General features: G+C 23.2%; 8 protein-coding genes across 8 annotated transcripts; all 8 read left to right on the forward strand.

The window, feature by feature from the left end:
* Positions 1 to 262: 262 nt before the first annotated feature.
* DICPUDRAFT_87836 (asparaginase) lies at positions 263 to 1,547 on the forward strand (the record flags this gene model as incomplete). The annotated part of the gene is made up of 3 exons (XM_003287920.1): positions 263 to 526; positions 598 to 1,404; positions 1,479 to 1,547. 3 exons carry the CDS (start codon positions 263 to 265, stop codon positions 1,545 to 1,547), a joined length of 1,140 nt encoding a protein of 379 aa, XP_003287968.1.
* Positions 1,548 to 1,961: 414 nt separating this feature from the next.
* On the forward strand, positions 1,962 to 3,706 carry DICPUDRAFT_33321 (uncharacterized protein; the record flags this gene model as incomplete). The annotated part of the gene is made up of 2 exons (XM_003287921.1): positions 1,962 to 2,196; positions 2,280 to 3,706. The coding sequence occupies 2 exons, from the start codon at positions 1,962 to 1,964 to the stop codon at positions 3,704 to 3,706; spliced, it is 1,662 nt and encodes a 553-aa protein (XP_003287969.1).
* Positions 3,707 to 4,011: 305 nt separating this feature from the next.
* On the forward strand, positions 4,012 to 5,039 carry DICPUDRAFT_92021 (uncharacterized protein). Its single transcript, XM_003287922.1, has 4 exons — positions 4,012 to 4,212; positions 4,283 to 4,466; positions 4,535 to 4,564; positions 4,632 to 5,039. The coding sequence occupies exons 1-4, from the start codon at positions 4,075 to 4,077 to the stop codon at positions 4,925 to 4,927; spliced, it is 648 nt and encodes a 215-aa protein (XP_003287970.1). The 5' UTR covers positions 4,012 to 4,074; the 3' UTR covers positions 4,928 to 5,039.
* Positions 5,040 to 5,310: 271 nt separating this feature from the next.
* DICPUDRAFT_78821 (uncharacterized protein) lies at positions 5,311 to 6,387 on the forward strand (the record flags this gene model as incomplete). Its single annotated transcript, XM_003287923.1, has 1 exon — positions 5,311 to 6,387. The coding sequence occupies one exon, from the start codon at positions 5,311 to 5,313 to the stop codon at positions 6,385 to 6,387; it is 1,077 nt and encodes a 358-aa protein (XP_003287971.1).
* Positions 6,388 to 6,736: 349 nt separating this feature from the next.
* DICPUDRAFT_33357 (uncharacterized protein) lies at positions 6,737 to 7,318 on the forward strand (the record flags this gene model as incomplete). Its single annotated transcript, XM_003287924.1, has 1 exon — positions 6,737 to 7,318. A coding segment is annotated over one exon (582 nt), but the record flags the coding sequence as incomplete, so codon positions are not given.
* Positions 7,319 to 7,552: 234 nt separating this feature from the next.
* Positions 7,553 to 7,927, forward strand: DICPUDRAFT_33350 (uncharacterized protein; the record flags this gene model as incomplete). Its single annotated transcript, XM_003287925.1, has 1 exon — positions 7,553 to 7,927. One exon carries the CDS (start codon positions 7,553 to 7,555, stop codon positions 7,925 to 7,927), a length of 375 nt encoding a protein of 124 aa, XP_003287973.1.
* Positions 7,928 to 10,205: 2,278 nt separating this feature from the next.
* On the forward strand, positions 10,206 to 15,535 carry DICPUDRAFT_152182 (uncharacterized protein; the record flags this gene model as incomplete). Its single annotated transcript, XM_003287926.1, has 6 exons — positions 10,206 to 10,218; positions 10,301 to 10,543; positions 11,301 to 11,383; positions 11,467 to 12,340; positions 15,085 to 15,241; positions 15,523 to 15,535. The coding sequence occupies 6 exons, from the start codon at positions 10,206 to 10,208 to the stop codon at positions 15,533 to 15,535; spliced, it is 1,383 nt and encodes a 460-aa protein (XP_003287974.1).
* Positions 15,531 to 17,183, forward strand: DICPUDRAFT_94541 (uncharacterized protein). Its single transcript, XM_003287927.1, has 3 exons — positions 15,531 to 16,322; positions 16,401 to 16,657; positions 16,723 to 17,183. Exons 1-3 carry the CDS (start codon positions 15,944 to 15,946, stop codon positions 17,053 to 17,055), a joined length of 969 nt encoding a protein of 322 aa, XP_003287975.1. The 5' UTR covers positions 15,531 to 15,943; the 3' UTR covers positions 17,056 to 17,183.
* The last annotated feature ends 1,980 nt before the right edge of the window (positions 17,184 to 19,163 follow it).

Here is a 19,163-nt window from a genome sequence, read left to right on the forward strand (position 1 = left end):
ATAGTTAATAATTATATTTTTTATTTATTTTTTTTATAAAAAAATGAATATTCAATCACATTCAAATAAAACCCCAAATATCTCGGATAAAAATAATGCAGCAACCACAAACCCAGAAACCAATAATAATATAAATTTAAGATCGAGTACAAAAGGAATAAATACAGCTACAGCTACAGCCACAGTCAGCAATAGCAATACAGTAGATGAAGTAACAGCCACTTTAATACCAATAAATAATAGTAATCATAATCATATAAATATGAATTGTGAAGATGATAAGATATACGAGGATATTTCAATAAACAATTTATCATCGTCATCCAAATCCACAATGTCTGTACAAAGCTCTTCGTATCTCAAAAAGAAAGGAAACATTTATATAATTTATACTGGCGGTACATTAGGTATGAAAAGAGATCCAGTTACAGGTACTCTTAGACCCGAGCCACATTATTTAAAGCAACAACTTCAAGGTTTACCAGAAATGAAATCATTAGATATGCCAACATATACAATCTACGAAGTAAGAATAGTCAATTAAAATTATAGTTCACAAACACCTAAAAAATAATTATATTAATTTTTTTTTTTCAGTTTGACCCACCCATTGATTCATCAGATATGGAACACGAGGATTGGGTAAAAATTTGTCATTTAATTGAAAAGAATTATTATGATTATGATGGATTTGTTATTTTGCACGGTACAGATACAATGGCATATACAGCAAGCGCTTTATCATTTATGTTGGAAAATTTAGGTAAACCAGTAGTATTAACAGGTTCACAAATTCCATTTGCAGAGCTAATCAATGATGCAAGACGTAATCTTTTAACCACAATAATTTTTGCAAGTAAAGTTGATTTACCTGAAGTATGCATTTTTTTCAATAATAATTTATTACGTGGTTGTAGAAGTCGTAAAGTTGATTCATGGAGCTTAGATGCCTTCGAATCACCCAATTGCCCACCGCTAGCAACTCTTGGTATGGAAATTAATATCAACTTTGACTTGGTTTTAAATCAGCCAAAAGGCCGTTTCCGTGTGCACGAAAGAATAAATAAAAACATAGCGGTGCTTCACTTGGTTCCAGGTTTCAGCGATGATGCTTTCCAAAATCTTTTAGCTGAACCCTTAGAAGGTTTAATTTTACAATCTTATGGTAGTGGTAATGCTCCAGGTAAAAAAAGTAAATTCCTCGAGGCTATTACAAAAGCTGTAAAAAGAGGTGTCATTGTCGTTGTAACAAGTCAATGTCTTCGTGGTAGTGTAAATCTCAAGCAATATGCCACTGGTAAATCATTATTGGATGCTGGTGCAATTAGTGGATATGATATGACTGTCGAAACTGCCGCCACAAAATTAGGCTGGTTATTAGGTTTAGGTATACCCACCGAACAAGTAAGTTCCACATATTTCAATATAAATTTTACTTTGTTTATATAGATATATACTAATATCATACTATTTAATAGGTTAAAATGTTAATGCAAAGCGATTTAAGAGGTGAACTTACAAGAAATGCTTCAAAAAAAATTTATTGAAAAAAAAAAGATTTTTAATATTTAAAAAATAATTAAATAAAACTCATATCTTATGAAAGATATGATAATATTAATTTTTTTATATTTAAATATATGTAGATCGGTATTCAAATACTATTTCGGCAAAAATAATTTATTTAATATTCTATTATTATTTTTGGTTTATCGTTATTATAATTTTTTTTAATAGCAATAAAAAAAAAAATTATAGGAAATTGGTTTTTTTTTAGATATTTTTTAAATTTCTGTGAAAAAGATTATTTTTTTTTTTTTTAAATATTTTTTTTTAAATATTTTTTGATTAAAATATTTTTTTTTTTTTTTGAATATTTATTTTTTAAAAAACAACAGCAACAGCAATAACTAATTTTTTATAATTGTATTTTATAGTTTTTATTTTAACAAAATCAAAAAATGTCAAGTGATAATAAAAATAAAAGAAAAGATGCAGGCCAATATATTGAAACCAGAAATAGAAAGAAAGCTAGAGAAGCTTTAGATTTAATTACCAATTCTAAACAACGTCAAGCTTCTTTATTCAATTTATTAGGCACTGAATATACTGGTCCAAGTGAAGCTCAATTAGAAATGATGTTTAGATTATTTGACACTAACCGTGATGGTAAAATCAGTGGAGAAGAATTAAAAGGTAAGCAAATAAAAATATTTAAATTTTAAACATAATATAATGCAAATATTAATTAAATATTTATTTTTATTTAAATTATTTAGGTGTCATTAGAGCCATGGGAAAAAGACCACTAACCAAAAGAATTGATAAAATTTTAGCAGAATGCGATACCAACGGTAAAGGTTATATTGAAATGGATGAATTTGTTAGATACATGCAAAAGAAAGCAGCCGAAAAAGCTAAGCAATTAGGTTTACTTGAATCATCTGATGAAGAGGATGAAGCTGAAGATGCTGAAGGTGGTGATACTGATGAAGAAAAAGAAGATACTCCAAAGAGAAAAGCTGCTGGTGCAAGACCAAAGAAAAGAAAAGCCGCCTCAAGTGCCTCAAGTGCCTCAACAAACACCACTTCAAATTCCAACTCTCTTGCCAAACAACCTTCTTTCTTTGCACCAATTAAAAAGGGTAGTAGTATTGTACATTTCTATACTGAAAATGCTGGTACTCATAAAACCAATGTCGAACTCGATAAATTCAATAACCCAACTGGTCTCGAACACGATCTTGGTCTTGAAGGTGCTTTTACTCAATTCACAATTTTAATTGGCAAATTCTACAAATACATAGATACAGACAGCAGAAACGCATTAAAGTCCAAAGGTTTTAATATTGTAGATGCTGGAACCCAAAAAGAATTTGTTGAAAAATTACCAACTGCCGATATTGCTTTAATTGTTTCCAATTATACCGATGACACAACCACCACCGAACAAGAATTTGTTGATGCTGTTAAAAAATTCCACGAATCTGGTAAAGGTTTATTCGTTTGGTACGATAATCATCCATACACCTTCCAAGGTAATTGGGTTTCAAAAGCATTATTCGGTATCGAAGCTACAGGTAATGAAATGGGTAAACAAGAATTATCTCTTGGTACTGGCGAAGGTAAACAACAATTTTCAAGCCATTTAATTACCACTGGTATTAATAATCTCTACGAAGGTGTCACCATTTCCTCATTCGCAAAGAAATCAGACAAGTTTGAAACTTTAGCCACTTCATCTGAAGGTAATACTATCATTTTAGTTTCAGACCCAACCAAAATGGACAAAAATTGTGGTCGTGTAGTTTTAGATACTGGTTTCACTAAATTATTCTCTGAATATTTCACTGCCGGTACCTCTCGTTACATTAAAAATGCTTGTGTTTGGTTACTTGCATTAGATGGTCGTTTCAATTTAGGTGTTGAAGTTTCAGGTGCAATTCCAAAACCAATCGAAACCCCAGTTTGGCAATTTGAACACGGTGGATGGTTAGATTATGACAATGATGCCTCAAAAGTAGTCGAAGAAGCCTATCAAGAATGGTTATTAAATCCAAATATTGATGTTAGATCAGTCAAGAGTGGTCATTGGGCATACCAAATTGATTTTAAACATAATACTCAAACTAATATTCAACACTTTAGTCACACTTCACGTAATATTAGAAGAATTATGAAACAAGTTATCGAACCACAAATTTAAAAAAATAAAATAAAATAAAATTATTAAAAAAAAAAAAAACTACATTAATTAGGTGTTATGGAATAATTTAATTAAAGATATTTTTTTTATTTACTGAAAGTTAATTTTATTGATCAGGATTCCATTTACAACAAAATTATATTCACCGCCTTATAGGGAAGAGTAAAAAAATAATGTTCTGGAACCCCCCAAAAAATAAAAATTAATTAAATTAAATTTTTTTTTTTTTTTTAAATTAAATTTTTTTTTTTAATTTCATTTTGTATAAAAATTTTTTAATTTTTTTTTATTTTCATTAACTCACAAACATCTAATAATTAAACTCATATTTCTTTTATCTATTTTTTATTACTTATATTTTTAAAAAAATGTCAATTGATTTCTATACCTCAACAACACCAAATGGTTATAAAGTTGAAATTTTCTTAAATGAAGCTAACATTCAACATAACTATCATGCAATTAGTCTCCAAAATGGTGACCAATTTAAACCAGATTTTTTAAAAGTAATTATTTTTTAATAATAAAAGAAATAATAAAACAAATTATTAAAATTATTTTATTTTTTCTATGTAGATCAGTCCAAATAATAAAATTCCAGCCATCCAAGATAATACTGTTAATCCACCCATTCCAGTATTCGAATCTGCAGCAATTATGATCTATCTATCTCAAAAATATCAATTAACAGAACTTTATCCAGACTATAAAACCAATCCAGCTTTAAATACATCTGTTAATGAATGGTTATTTTGGCAAAGTAAATATCGGCATAATAACAATTAAAATATTTAAATTATTTACTAATAAATTTTATAAATACCAAAGTGTCAGCTCAAGGTCCAATGATTGGTCAATGTAGGTTTATTTGTTCTTTTTTTTTTTTTTTTTTTTTTAAATTCATATTAATAATTTTATTATTCAGATAATTATTTTAAAAATAGAGCAACAGAGAAAGTTCCACATGCAATTGAAAGATTTGAAACAGAAGTTAAACGTTTGTATACCGTTTTAGAAAAACAACTTTCAACTAATAAATACGTTGCAGGTGATCAATTCACTATAGCTGATATTTGTTCTCTTGGTTGGAGTATTTATGCTTTAAAAGGTTACTATGAAATTATTACCAAAGAAACCTACCCAAATGTTTTCCGTTGGCTTAATGAATCAGCTGAAAGACCATCAGTTAAAAAAGTATTGGATAAAATCCAACCAAAATAAACACTTTCTGTAATTTATAATATAGATTATATTATAAATTCTAAAATTAAAAAAAATAAAAATAAAAATTAATTTCTATTTTTTCTAAAACCATTTAATTAAAAATAATAAAGAGATAAATTAATATCTGTGTATTTTTTTTTTAACGGTTTTCAAAAATAATAAAAATGGTAAAATGTAAAACCATCAGTTTCTGTAAAAATTAAAAAATTTTTGGTTCTGGTTCTTCGTAAAATATCTTTTAAAAAAAAAAATAAAAAAAAAAATAAAAAAAAAAAAAAAAATAAATAATATATATTATTTTTTTTTTCGACCATTCATCCTTTCATTTTTTTTTTTTTATTTTTTTATATAAATATTATTATGTTGATTAGAAAAAAAAAATGAACAAAAAAATAAATAAAACAACAACAGATAAAAATAAAAAAACCCAAGGTGGTGGTTTCAGAAAATGTTTATTAGTAACATCAATTGTAATTGGTTTATTATCAACTTTAATACCATTAATATTTATTGGATTTTGTTCACAAGCATTATTATATTTCCCATGGTGGCGTGGAGTTGTTGCTAATACTACTACCAATCCAATGAGCGAATTTTCAATAGAATACGAAAATATATCATTCAAATCATTCGATAATGCAAATTTAACAATTAATGGTTGGTGGGTACCATCCAAGGAATCAAATAATCAAAATATTTGTATTGTTTCAGTTCATGGTTCAGGTAGAGATCGTTACGAGTGGTTCAGTCAAATCCCAGTTTATCACAATGAAGGTATCTCCATTTTAACATACGACTCAATTGATGGGGTAGGTCAAAGTGATGGCTTAGGTCGTGGAATTGGTTATAGCTATAGAGAACATAAAGATGTTCGTGCTGCTATTAGATTATTAAAGGATCCAAATCAAAAATATAACCAACATTGCAAAAAGATTATTCTCACTGGTATGTCCCTTGGTGGTGGTTCTGTTATTATTGCTGGTGCCAAAGATAAGGATTTAATCGATGGTGTAATTGCAGAAAGTCCATATTCAAATGCCCAAAACGCCTGGAGACACAACATTTTTAGATTTTTAAATCAAGGTGTAAGCTCTTTCTTCCCATTCATCAAAGCACCATATGATGAAATTCTCTTACCAAAGAATCCACCAGAATGGATAGTAAAAACTATCTTAATGATCACCGAAAAGCGTATTCTTTTCACAGACACCAACATCACCGAAAATGATACACCAATCAATTATGTAGATAAAATTTCACCAAAACCATTACTTTTAATTCACGCAACTCACGACCCAGTAGTACCACACATCGAATCTGTTCGTCTCTATGAAAAATCTAATCAACCAAAAGAACTTTGGACCGTTTATGACAAACACACACATCAAACTGCTGTTCATTCCGCTTCAAAAAGTGAATATTTAGAAAAATTAAGAAACTTTATTAAGCAATTATAATAGGTAAAAAAAAAACTTCATTCATTAATTTTTCGAGTTTTTTTTAAATTATTATAAAAAGTTAAATAAAAGAAAGTATGATATCAATAAATTATTTATAGTCTTCAATTAAAAAATCTAATTTTTTTATCCATTTATTTATTGTAAATTTATTATTTATTGAAAAAATATTATTTATTAAAAAAGCAAAATATCTTAGTAGTTTAATTGGAAAACTTTCCAAATTTTTTCAAATTTGTTTAACTCTTTTTTTTAAAAATTTTTTTTTTTTTTTTTTTTTTTTTTTTTTTTTTTAGTTTTTAAAATATTTTTTAAAATTAATAAATTTGTTATAAATTTTATTTATAAAATGAGAAGAAAAAGAAATAACACAAGAGAGGCATACTTTATTAGAACATTATTAAAAAATATTGGCGATCAAAAATACAAAATAGCTGCTAAAAGTGTAGATATTTTGATAAGTATTTCGAGAGATTTTATTATCCGAGTTGTAGAGGAAGCATTCAACATCTTAAATGTTAACAAAAAAAAAACTTTAACTCCACGTGAAATTCAAACATCAATTCGTTTAAATTTAAAGGGTGATTTAGCAAAAATAGCAATTACTCAAGGTTTAAAAGCTGTGACAAAATTTAATGATGATAAAAAGAATACTGGTCTTACTATTAATCCAAATTTTATTAAAAGAAAGGTTAAACAGATGAACTATTCATGCAGAATCACAATGAAATCAATGGTATATTTAACTGCATCCCTCGAATTTTTTTTAAGCGAAATTATCGAATTATCAATAAACAATGCCCAACAAGCAAAACGTGTATTAGTTTCACCAAGAGAAATTTTATTGAGTGTTAAAAATGATTTGGAACTTTATTCATTTTTTGGTGACAAATCTATTTTCCCAGGAGGTGGAGTTGTTCCATTAATAAATCCATTTTTTAGAAAAACAAACACTTTTGATGCTCAAATACCAAACTTTCAAGCTTTATCGTTAAAATCTCCAGAAAAGATACCAAACATTCAAACTTTATCGTTAAAATCTCCAGAAAACCCTAAATCAGTAGCACCAAGCCTCGCTCCACAAAATTCAAAAAGAATTCTTCAAGAGTATGATTCATTTATGGAAGATTACAACAATGGTACTTTATCAAGATTCCAATTAACCATGGATCACAGCAATATCACTCAATGGTCAATTATTATGACAGGCAAACCAGGAGGTCTATATGAGGGAGGTAAGTTTAAGATCTCTGTATCTTTCCCACCCAACTATCCTTTTTCATCACCAAGAGTTTTATTTGTAACACCTATCTATCATGTTAACACTAATAGAAGTGGTAGTGTTTGCCTTTATCTTTTAAATAATATGTGGTCACCATCTTTAACAGTTTCAAAAATAATGCTTTCCCTCGATGTCTTACTCGAAAATCCAGACATTAATAGCCCATTAGATTTTTCAAGATCTGCTCTCTATAATTCAGATAGAAAATCATATGAAGAAGAGTGTAGAAAAAGTGCAGCTTTATCACACTCCTTTTAACACCAAGCATTTAATCAATAACCAATGTATTTGTTAAATAACAATTACCATAACTTTATAATTAAAAAAAGATATGAAAATAAAAATAATTTTTAAATAGTTTTTTATTTTTTTTATTTTTATAAATAAAATAATTTAATAAATAAATTACAAATACAATTTTATTAAATAAGGGTTATAACTACCATGGACATCCTTCAAATTGGAATGTATGTGTTAAAACGGTGCATGAGCTGGCACTTGTTGCCAAAATATTAGATCCTTGCCCACTGCCACCATAAGACGATGACAAACCACCTAATGAAAAGCCATTACCTCCATAATTACTTGGAGATGTTGAAAGAAGGGGTTGGGTTTGATTAACTTGTAAAGTATTGCTTGTACCAAATGATGAAAAAGAACCTATTTTAAAAAAAAAAAATATTAATATTATTTTAAAAAATATTATTTATTTTATAGTTTTAAAAATTACTGCTAATTGTCATTTTTTTGAATAAATAGTATTGTTTGGGAATAAATAAAATGTTTAATAAAAAAAAAAATTCTTTTAGTTTTAAATAAAAAATATAATATTATAAATTAATTTTATTTTTAATTTTTTTTTAAAATATAAAATCAAATAATTATTTTCAAATTTTAATTTTCATTAATGATCAATCTTATCATTTGATATTTATTTAACTGCCAAGTGTTAAATAGGATTGTTATATATTAAAAAAAAATTCTGGTTTTAGATAAAAATTAAAAAAATAATTAATTTAATAGATATTATTAAAAAGATATATAGTTTGTAAAAATATTACTTTTTTTTTAAAATATATATTTTCTACTAGTTAGTAATTTTAAAAAAAAATATTATTAAAAGATAATGTTTTTGATCTAAAAAAAATATAAAAAAAAGTTTTTATGTAGAATAAAAAATATATTTTATTTTTTTTATTTTAAGAAAAAATCTATTTACAATTTATAAATTTTGATTTGTGTTTTATATATAATCAATTATTCTATATTTAGCATGAGCAGCCGCAGTTTGAACATCTACCACCACCGCCACCAAGAAGACCACCAACTAAGCCACCAACGACACCTCCGACAACTCCGACAACACCGCCTACTAAACCAACAACACCACCTACAACATTGCCTAAACCAATACCGCCGCCGCAACCACCGCAACCGCCACATTGAACAGCATTTGATGATTGTGATGATGAAGAGCTGCCATATGAAATAGATTTTGATGATTTTGATAAAGATCCAGCATTACCTAATGAAGAGATAGAGTCTATGGAGTAAAATAATAAAATGAGAATTAGTAATGAATTATTTATAAAATAAATACAATTACTATACATACTAAATAATGTCATTTTCAAGTTGTTTGTATTTTGATTTTTGAATTTATATAAAATAAAAAAAAAATTATTCTATTTATAACAAAAAAAAAATAATAATTTATAAAATAATTAAATTTCATTTTAAAAAATTTAATTTTTTAAACTATATTTGTTTATAAACTAACCTCTTGATATGATCATTTTTCTAATAACCAATAAAAGTAGTTTGTATTTTTAAAAACATTAGTGTTGCATCATAGAAAACTCAATTTTTTTAAAGTTACCTTTTTTTGTAAATAGATACAGTAATTTTAAATTTATATAAAAGGTTAAATTGAATGATTAAAACAAGATTTTATTTCGAATAAGTTAAATTTCTTTATTTATAATAAAAAATAACGCTGCTAGTGTTGTATATAGTGTCAATATAATAAAATGAATATTTTTTTTTTATTTTTCAATAAATAAATAAATATTTTTTTTTTTTTTAACACAGTGTGGTGTGTTTAGGTTGTTGTTATTTGTATTAGTTAATATATAGGTAAAGAGCAAATAAAAACGGTAAAAGATAAATAATTATAATAAAATTTAACTTTAATATACAAACAAAATTATAGTAAAATTTTTTTTTCATTATATATGGTAAATTTGTAATATGTTTTTGAGGGTGTTGTTCATTTTTGGTCAAACATCAAACTTGAAACGACTCTAGATAACAATTCTTTAATCAAAATCATTTATATTTAGAATTTAAATACTGGTATGCACAATAAAAAATGGTAGTTAAAATAAGTAATTGATATAAATTAGTTTTTTTATTTAATGATAAAATTTAATTAATCATTTTTTATAGAAATAAAAATTATAAATAGTTTTTTTTTTTTTAAATTATTTAAATCAAAAAGATTAATCAACAAGAAAACAAATATATAAAATTAAAAATGACACTTTTTAGTAAGTTAAAAAAAATATTTATAAAATATTTATAATAAATATTTTATAAATATTAATAATTTTTCTTTTTCTTTTTCTTTAGACTCTATCTCTTCATTAGGTAATGCTGGATCTTTATCAAAATCATCAAAATCTATTTCATATGGCAGCTCTTCATCATCACAATCATCAAATGCTGTTCAATGTGGCGGTTGCGGTGGTTGCGGCGGCGGTATTGGTTTAGGCAATGTTGTAGGTGGTGTTGTTGGTTTAGTAGGCGGTGTTGTCGGAGTTGTCGGAGGTGTCGTTGGTGGCTTAGTTGGTGGTCTTCTTGGTGGCGGTGGTGGTAGATGTTCAAACTGCGGCTGCTCATGCTAAATTTATAAATTATTATTACAATCTATAAAAAAACATTATTTGTATATACCTGAAAAAAAAATAAACTAATTTAATCTAATATCATAATATTTGTAAAGTTCTTTTTTGCATTATTATTTTTTTATATTGATAGTATTTTAATTTAATATTAAAAAAAAAAAATGGTTTTTTTCAAATAATATTAAATTAAAATATTGATGTTGTGTATTTATTTTCAATAAAATAACGATTTAATCAATAGATTTTATTTTAAATTTTTATAATAAATTTATAATATTTATATTTTTTTTATTTTTTTAATTGTTTTTTATTCATAAAAAAAAAAAACTGAAATTTTAAATTATTTTAAATAATTTAAAATTATTTAAAAAAAATAAAGATGGAGCAAAAAAGGAAATAAAAAAAAACATATGTGTGTGTGGGTTAATATATAATATTATATATTAAATAAATTATTTTCAGAATTTATTTGTTTTAAATATTATTAAGAAAAAATAATTAATTTAATTATACAGTTATTATATATTTTTTTAATTGATAATAATAAAAATAAAAAATAATCAAAATATTTATTTTTTTACTCTCAATATACAATTTTTTTTTTTTTTAATAAAAAATGGTACATTATCATTTTAATAATAAAAAAATAAATAGGTTTAAAAAACCTATACAGTATTTTGCTATAGCTTCTTTATTATTACTTTTATTTTTATATTCAATACGAGAACCCAAAATCATTGTTACATTACCACATGGTATTAATGCAACTTATATAAAGGAAGAATATGCATATCGAGCAATAGGAGATGTAAGTTTTATTATTATTTTTATTGAAAAAAAAAGAAATAATAAAACTAATCGATTCATAATGAAAATAATTAATTAAAATAGATAGAGTCATACGAAATTACAATTGTTACACAATTTACAATTGATAGAATGGATAGAATTGCAATGATGGCAGATATTTGGAGAGCACCTATTTCAGCAGCTGTCTATATAAGGAACCAAAGCGATATCGATAGTGTATTCAAGCTTGTTAGGAATAGTTTTTCAGTTGCACAATTTGTAGATATTCATTTTCTCTATAGCAATCAAACAAGATACCCAGTAAACAATTTAAGAAACTTAGCATTAGTAAACGCGAGAACAGATTGGACATTGTTATTGGATGTAGATTTTGTGACTAATGAAGGAATGTATGAATATTTACAATCTCTTTTAAAAGAAATCGATAAAAACAAATTAGTTTCATTTATAATACCATCATTTTCAAGTAGCATTTCACATTATGATTTCCCCACAGGCAAAGTAGATTTAATTCAAATGGTCGAAGCAGGTGATATTAAAATAATAAATAAGAACGTATGTCCTCGATGTCATGGACCTACAGATTACAGCCGTTGGTTTTCCGCAGTGGAGCCTTATAAAGTGGACTATCGTTGGCTTTACGAACCATTTTTGCTATATAACAAATCACAAATAGAACTATATGACGAAAGATTAAAGGGCTATGGATTCGATAAAAACTCACACACTTTTGGAATGGCTGCACAGGGATTCTCTTTTTATGTTTTACCAGAAGCTTGGATTATTCACATGAACCACAAATCTAAACCATGGGAAGGAGGAAATACATTTGACGAACAAATGTTTGACTCTTTAAGAATAGTTTGCAATCATATAGTTCCTGATACGAAAATAAAATATGGCTATGATCCAAATAAAAAACTATTCAACGAACCATTAAAAGAAAATGACAATTGTATATCCAAAGAACAATTTTAAATTAATAAAATAGTGTAAAAATAAAAGTTGTATGGATTTTCTTTTTATTTAATTTTTTTTTTTTTAATAAATAAATAAATAAATAATAAAGTACATGTTTTTTTGATATTTCGAACCAGGCTAATATTCCCAACAAAATTATAAAGTACAGGTTATTTTATTAAATAAAAACCGTATTGTCAAAAGTATATACAAATGCTCTTTGTTTGATTGGCTTGGGTAATAAGGGAACTTTGTTTGATGACTTTAAAGTGGGTGCTATTATTTTTAAAAAAAAAAAAAAAATGATTAGTTTAAAAATAAAATTAATTTTTGTGTGATAATAAATACATACATTTTAATAGTTTAGAAATTTTATCAAAAAATATTTGATGTGTGTTTGTGTTTAAAAATGAAGCCATATTTTAATGTTGTGTTTATATATAAATTATATTTTTAATAATAGTTTGAAGATAATTTATTTTTGTGTTTTTTTTTTTTTTTATTATTTTATTTTTAAAAAAGTAAGAAATTATTATTATTGTTTTTTTTTCGGTAAAGTTTTTTTTAAGAGGGAAAAAATTTTTTTTTAATTTGGAAAAAAAAAAAAAAGAAAAAAAAAAAGAAAAAAAAAAAAAAGAAAAAAAAAAAAAAAAAGTAGTCAATTTGATATATTATAGTAAAGAGTTCAATTGTTATTTTTATCTAAAAATCAATTTAGGTAAATGACAACTATTTCAACTCTATATTTTTTTTGCTTTTTTATTTTATGTTTTTTATTTTCTTTTATTTTTTTAATATGTGAGTATTTTTTATTGGATAATTGAAAATAACAAATTAGTCGTCTAGAACTAGTAATAGTAATGGCAGCGGTCGTTATGAACGTTTTTAACAATTACTCCATGATTGGTGCTTTTAAAAAGTTGTTTTTATATTATTTTATAAAATAAAAAATACATATTAAATACATACCCTTTGAGGAAAAACTATTGTTTAATAATGGATAGGATTTTTATAATTTTTTTATGTATGGGTATGTGGTGTGTGTGTGTGTGTGTGGGTATGTGTGTATTTGAGAGGGTATGTGAGGATTATTTATTAAAAATAAAAAATGAAAAAAATAAAATATAAAAAAAAAATTTTGTGGGTTGTATAAAAAGGTGTATTAACCATACATTTTAAATTAAAAAAATAATTTCCATATTTAATTTTAAAATCGACATATTATAATATTGTATAATCACTCCATTATAAAAAGACAAATTTAAATCATTACTTAATTGATTTAAATAAATATTAATATTAAAAAAAAAATAAAAAAAAAAAAAGTGATTTTGTGAAATTTCGATATTTTTAATATAATTATTATAAAAATAAATTTTCAAGTAAAAAGTTATAATAAATGAATCAAATTTATGATTTTGTTTTAAAATTTATAATTAATAAAATGAAAAAATGTATTTGTAAATTACACACACACACATACACACAACAAAAACCATATGTCCTTTTATTTTTAAACAATAATATTAACTATAAATGGATACATATATAAATTAATACTTTTTTATTATACTTATATAAATAAATTTAATTATATTAAAAAATAACTAAATTTTATTATTATAAAACACAATGAAAAACCTATTAAAAAACAAATAGAAAAAATAGAAATAAAATAAAAAAAATTTGAAAAAAAAAAAAAGGTTTTAATAAAACAACAAAAATAACAACAAAATAAACACTCCGTTTTTGCCCTATTATTATTTTTATTATTATTATTATTATTATGTTATTTTTATAAATTTTTTTTATTATTATTATATTTTACAATTGTTTGCATTATACAAATTATTATTATTTATTTCCTTGAAAATTACTAAAAGAAGAAGCTATAACTAGCTCCTTTTGTCTGATTAAATGAAAAAATATACATTTGATAATAACATTTTATATAGTTGATATCCAATAATAGATTTAATTACAACTTTATATTAAACTACAAAAAAAGATAGTTAAGAATGATTACTATTGGGTACTTGGGGTGTGGTGATTAAAAGGGGGAAAAACAAAAACAAAACACAAAACACAAAACACAAAACACAAAACACAAAACACAAAACAAAAAAGATAAATTAATTATAAATGAGATTGACGAATAATTAATTAAAAACATTTTAAAATGTGGTGATAGTGGTGTTAATAATAATATTTGTGGGTGCAGTAGTTGTGATTATGTTGCGTTTTAAAAAAAATTAAGCAAATAATCAAATCGTTGTAAAAGTGTGTGGTGGTGGTAATGGTTGTGACTGTGTGTAAGAGTGTGGGTTGATGTTCATAATATTTAATATGGTAATGTATATAAAACTAATATATAAACCGTTTTTATTTTTTTATTATTTTTTTTTCCTAAAAGCTGTTCGTTTAATTTGTTTTATTTAATATATTAATGTATATTTTTATATATATGTATATCAAAATGACGATTTAAATAAGATTTAAAAACCATTTATTATTTTCTATGATGTGTAATTATTTTATAAAAAAAAAAAAAAAATTAAATAAATAAAATAAAAATATTTAAAGAAAAAAAAAAAAACAAACTATTTTATATATTTAATACAAATATAATATAAAAAAAAAACACAATGTTAAAAAAAACCAAAAGTAATTAAAATATTAAAGACCAAATAATATTGAATGTATATTAACCCTATTATTTTATAACAATATATTATTTAGTATTTATACAACAAATGTCCTCTATCTCAAACTCCACCGCCAAAGCCTGTAACTCTCCTAGAGGAGGAAGCATACCATTATTACATACCAACAATAACAACACTGATAATAACGATAATGATAATGGTAATAAAAGAAATGAAAAAATGGTATATGTGTATACATTTGATAATTGTATATATAGATAACCCATTATGGTTTACAATGGATTTGGGACGAAAATAAAAATATAAAAATATAAAAATATAAAACAAAAACACATTACAAACTAATAAATAAACGAAATAAAATGATGAGCAATCATACAATTTATTATTTTTTTTTCATTTTTTTTTTTCATATTTTTTTTTAATTTCATTTTTTTTTTTTTTTAATTTTTTTCTTTTTTTAATTTTTTTATTTTTAATTTCTTTTTTTTATTTTTTTTTTTTAATATAGAATCACACAATAAATAAATTTATTAATATTTGTTTTTTTTCTATTTATAACTTACCTACTAATCTTTTTTTTTTTTTTATATATTAATTTTATTTATAGAAAAATAAATTACCTTTTTTTTCAAATAAAAAAAAAAAATTATTTCATATTAAAAAAAAAATAAAATAAAATAAATAAAAAAAAAATTAAAATACTCTAATCTATATTTATTTAAATATTCTATTATCTTTTTTATTTAATTTCTTTTTTTCTAATTTTTTTTAAAAATCATATACAAAAAAAAAATAAAAAAAAAATAAAGTAATTTCCCTTTTTTTTATAATAATACATAAATAATAGTAATAGTATAAAATAATATATAATAATATAATAATATAATAATATAATATAATAATACAATATAATAAATATATAATAAAATATGGCAACTACAACAGATATAAAATTTAATGTTGTTGCAGGATCAACTCCATTTGTAAAATCAAAAGAATCAAGTGGTAAAATTTTTAAAGAATGCACAAAAAAAGAAAAAGAATTTTATGAAAATTTATCAGATGATAACTCACTTTCAAAATTAATACCAAAATTTTTTGGCACAGCAATGAAAGATGGCAAAGAGTATATTATATTAGAAGATTTAACCAATGGATACAACAAACCAAATATAATGGATATTAAATTAGGATTATCACACCATGATGTCGATTTAGAGGAGATTTACAGCAAACCAAATGATTCAGATGACCCCAATGTTAATTTTGAAACATTAAAACAACAAGCCAATATGTCGTTACATAAAGGTATGTAAAATTAATAATAGAAACTATAGTTTATTTCTTCATTGAATTTCTCACCTTTTTCTTTTTTATTCTTTCTAGAACTCTATCAATCATGGTTAGTTTCAAAATATATTACAACACCAAAATTAGGATTCTGTGTTTGTGGTTCCCAAAGATATAATCTCTCTTCAAATCAAGTTGAAAAGAATCAAAAAGAACAAGGTAGACTATTAACAGAGGTTACTGTCAAAGAAAAACTTTATGAATTTTTTTCAAATGGCTATGAATTTAGAAATGATATAATTGAACCAATGATTGAAAGATTATCATTATTTAAACAATATTTTGAAAACAATGTATGTATATATATCAAAATATTTTTTTAATATATCTATACTAATATATTTCAAATATAATATAGCCCGATTATAGATTTAGATCAACATCAATTCTATTTATATATGAAGGTGATAATAACAGTAAAAATAGATGTGATATTAGATTAATAGATTTCACCCACACCAAACTTTATCCACCCCACTTGAAAGCACACTCATCCAAACTATCACATTATAAATCAATTGATATAAATAATATTGATGATAACAGCGATGCTACATTCTTTCCAATCGATGGTGGTTATCTATTTGGTATCACAAATTTGTTAAAAATTTTATTATCTTTAAAAAATAAACTCTCTCATCAACAACAATCAACACAATCGACACAAAATCAAACTCAACCACAACAATAAAAAAAAAGCAAAAAAGAAAAAGGAAAAATGCATATACAAATAAAACACATATACATAAATCCAAATATATATATATGTTTATGTAATTAAACAAATAAATAAATAAGTAATATTAATTTTAGTAAAATAACATTTATTACAAGAATTGGTTTAAACCACAATATATATACATTAGTTTATTTATTTTATTTTATTCTGATTTATATTATATTATTCGGACAACTATCGCAACTTGAAATATAGAATTGTTGCAATATTATATTATATAATCTATCTTCTTTTACCACAATATATTATGCATATCATAGACATAGGGTCTTTTTTCTTTTTTTTGTTTTTTAATTAAAGGTTTCTTTGTTTCTTTATTTTTTGATACTGTTTTGAAATTAAAAAAAAAAATAATAAAAATAATAAAAATAAATTAGTAAATTATAATATTAATTGATTTATCAATTCGTTTATACATACTTATAATTTTTTTAAATAGTTTATTCATTGTGGACATTTTATATTATATTATATTTAATTAGAAATACTATTAAACTATGCTATAGGTTTTTAAATAATTATTTAGTGAAAGGTCTTTTGTAGTTGTAATTATAATTGTAATTGTCTTTTTTATTTTTTTTATTTTTTTTTTTTAAAACTTAAATAAACCAAATTAGTTTTTTTAAAGAAAAATAAAAAATAAAAAAAAATAAAAAATAAAATAAAATTTACAAAAGGAAATAATTTTAAACAAATATTTGTGTGTATGTGTGTTTTGTTTTTTTTTTTTGTTTGTTTATAGTGTGTTATCGTGTGTGTGTTTTTTTTGAGTTTATATATGTGTTTTTTTATATGTATGGATGTATTTAATGTGTATTTGAAATTGATTTTTTTTATCAGCGCAATGATAGAAGTGTATATTTGGTGGGTGGAATTTTTATTTAATTGATTGTTCTTAAATATGTATAGTATGTGCGATAGATTATTTGTGTGGGTATGTGTATGGGTATTATATTTATTTATTTTTTTTTTATTTTTTTTTTAATTGTTATTGGGGAGAACAACAATAACATAATATCACAAAAATAATAATTAAATAATAAATGTGTGCGTGTGTTCGTGTGTGTTTTTAAATATTCTTTTAATATATACGATAGTGTATAAATGGTAATTTCTTTAATATTAAAAATTTTTATCATTACATTTATTGCATCATTTATTTTTTTTTTCCATAAATTCAATAAAAGTTTATTTTGATATTTTTATTATATAATTTTAATTTTTAAATAATTTTTCTAATTAGAATTGATCTGGTTTCAAATAAAATTATAAAATTGGAAAATAATAAAGAAAAAATAAGTTTCTTAACTTTTCAAAAAAAAAAAAAAATAAAAGATTGATAATAATTTAAAAATGATCATATAAGTATTATACATTCAAGTAAAATAAACAAATATAATATATAAAAAAATAAATAATTTAAATAATAATTATTAATTACCTTTTTTAAAATATTTTTTTTTTAAAAGTTTAATATTAAACAAATTTTACGTTGTTAGTGTGTTTATTAATAAGTTTTTTTAATATAAACTTTTTTTTTTTTCAAACAATTTAATTTAAATAATACTTCAAAGAGCAGGATTATATAATCAATTCTTTAAGGTTTAAAAATGATAACAAAATCTATTTAACAAGAAAATTCTTGGATAGATGTTTGTCACCTTCTATTTTTACAACAATATAGGTTTTTAAAAACAAATAAATAAATAAACAAACAAATAAATAAATAAATAAATAAAGGTTCACTTTTATTCTTTATATTTTATCAATAATTAATTTAAACTAAAAATTAATTTATTTAAATAAAACATAATTATAAAAATTTATCTATTTATATAAAAAATAAAATTTTTTAATAAATAATTTTAAATGGAGCTACTTGAACCTTGGGAGGTTGAATCTGAACCTTGGGAGCTAGAATCTTCAGAGCTGGAGTTTGTTGGGATTTCACCAAAGTATCTTGACTTACGTGGGCAACTACGATTCCAACCTTCTGACACATTGGAACAACAACAAATGGATCTTCAGTACCACAGATAATTGGGAAACGTTTATCAGTT

Source organism: Dictyostelium purpureum, assembly GCF_000190715.1.
Source record: "Dictyostelium purpureum unplaced genomic scaffold DICPUscaffold_118, whole genome shotgun sequence".
In the NCBI taxonomy this organism is placed as follows: Eukaryota; Evosea; class Eumycetozoa; order Dictyosteliales; family Dictyosteliaceae; genus Dictyostelium; species Dictyostelium purpureum.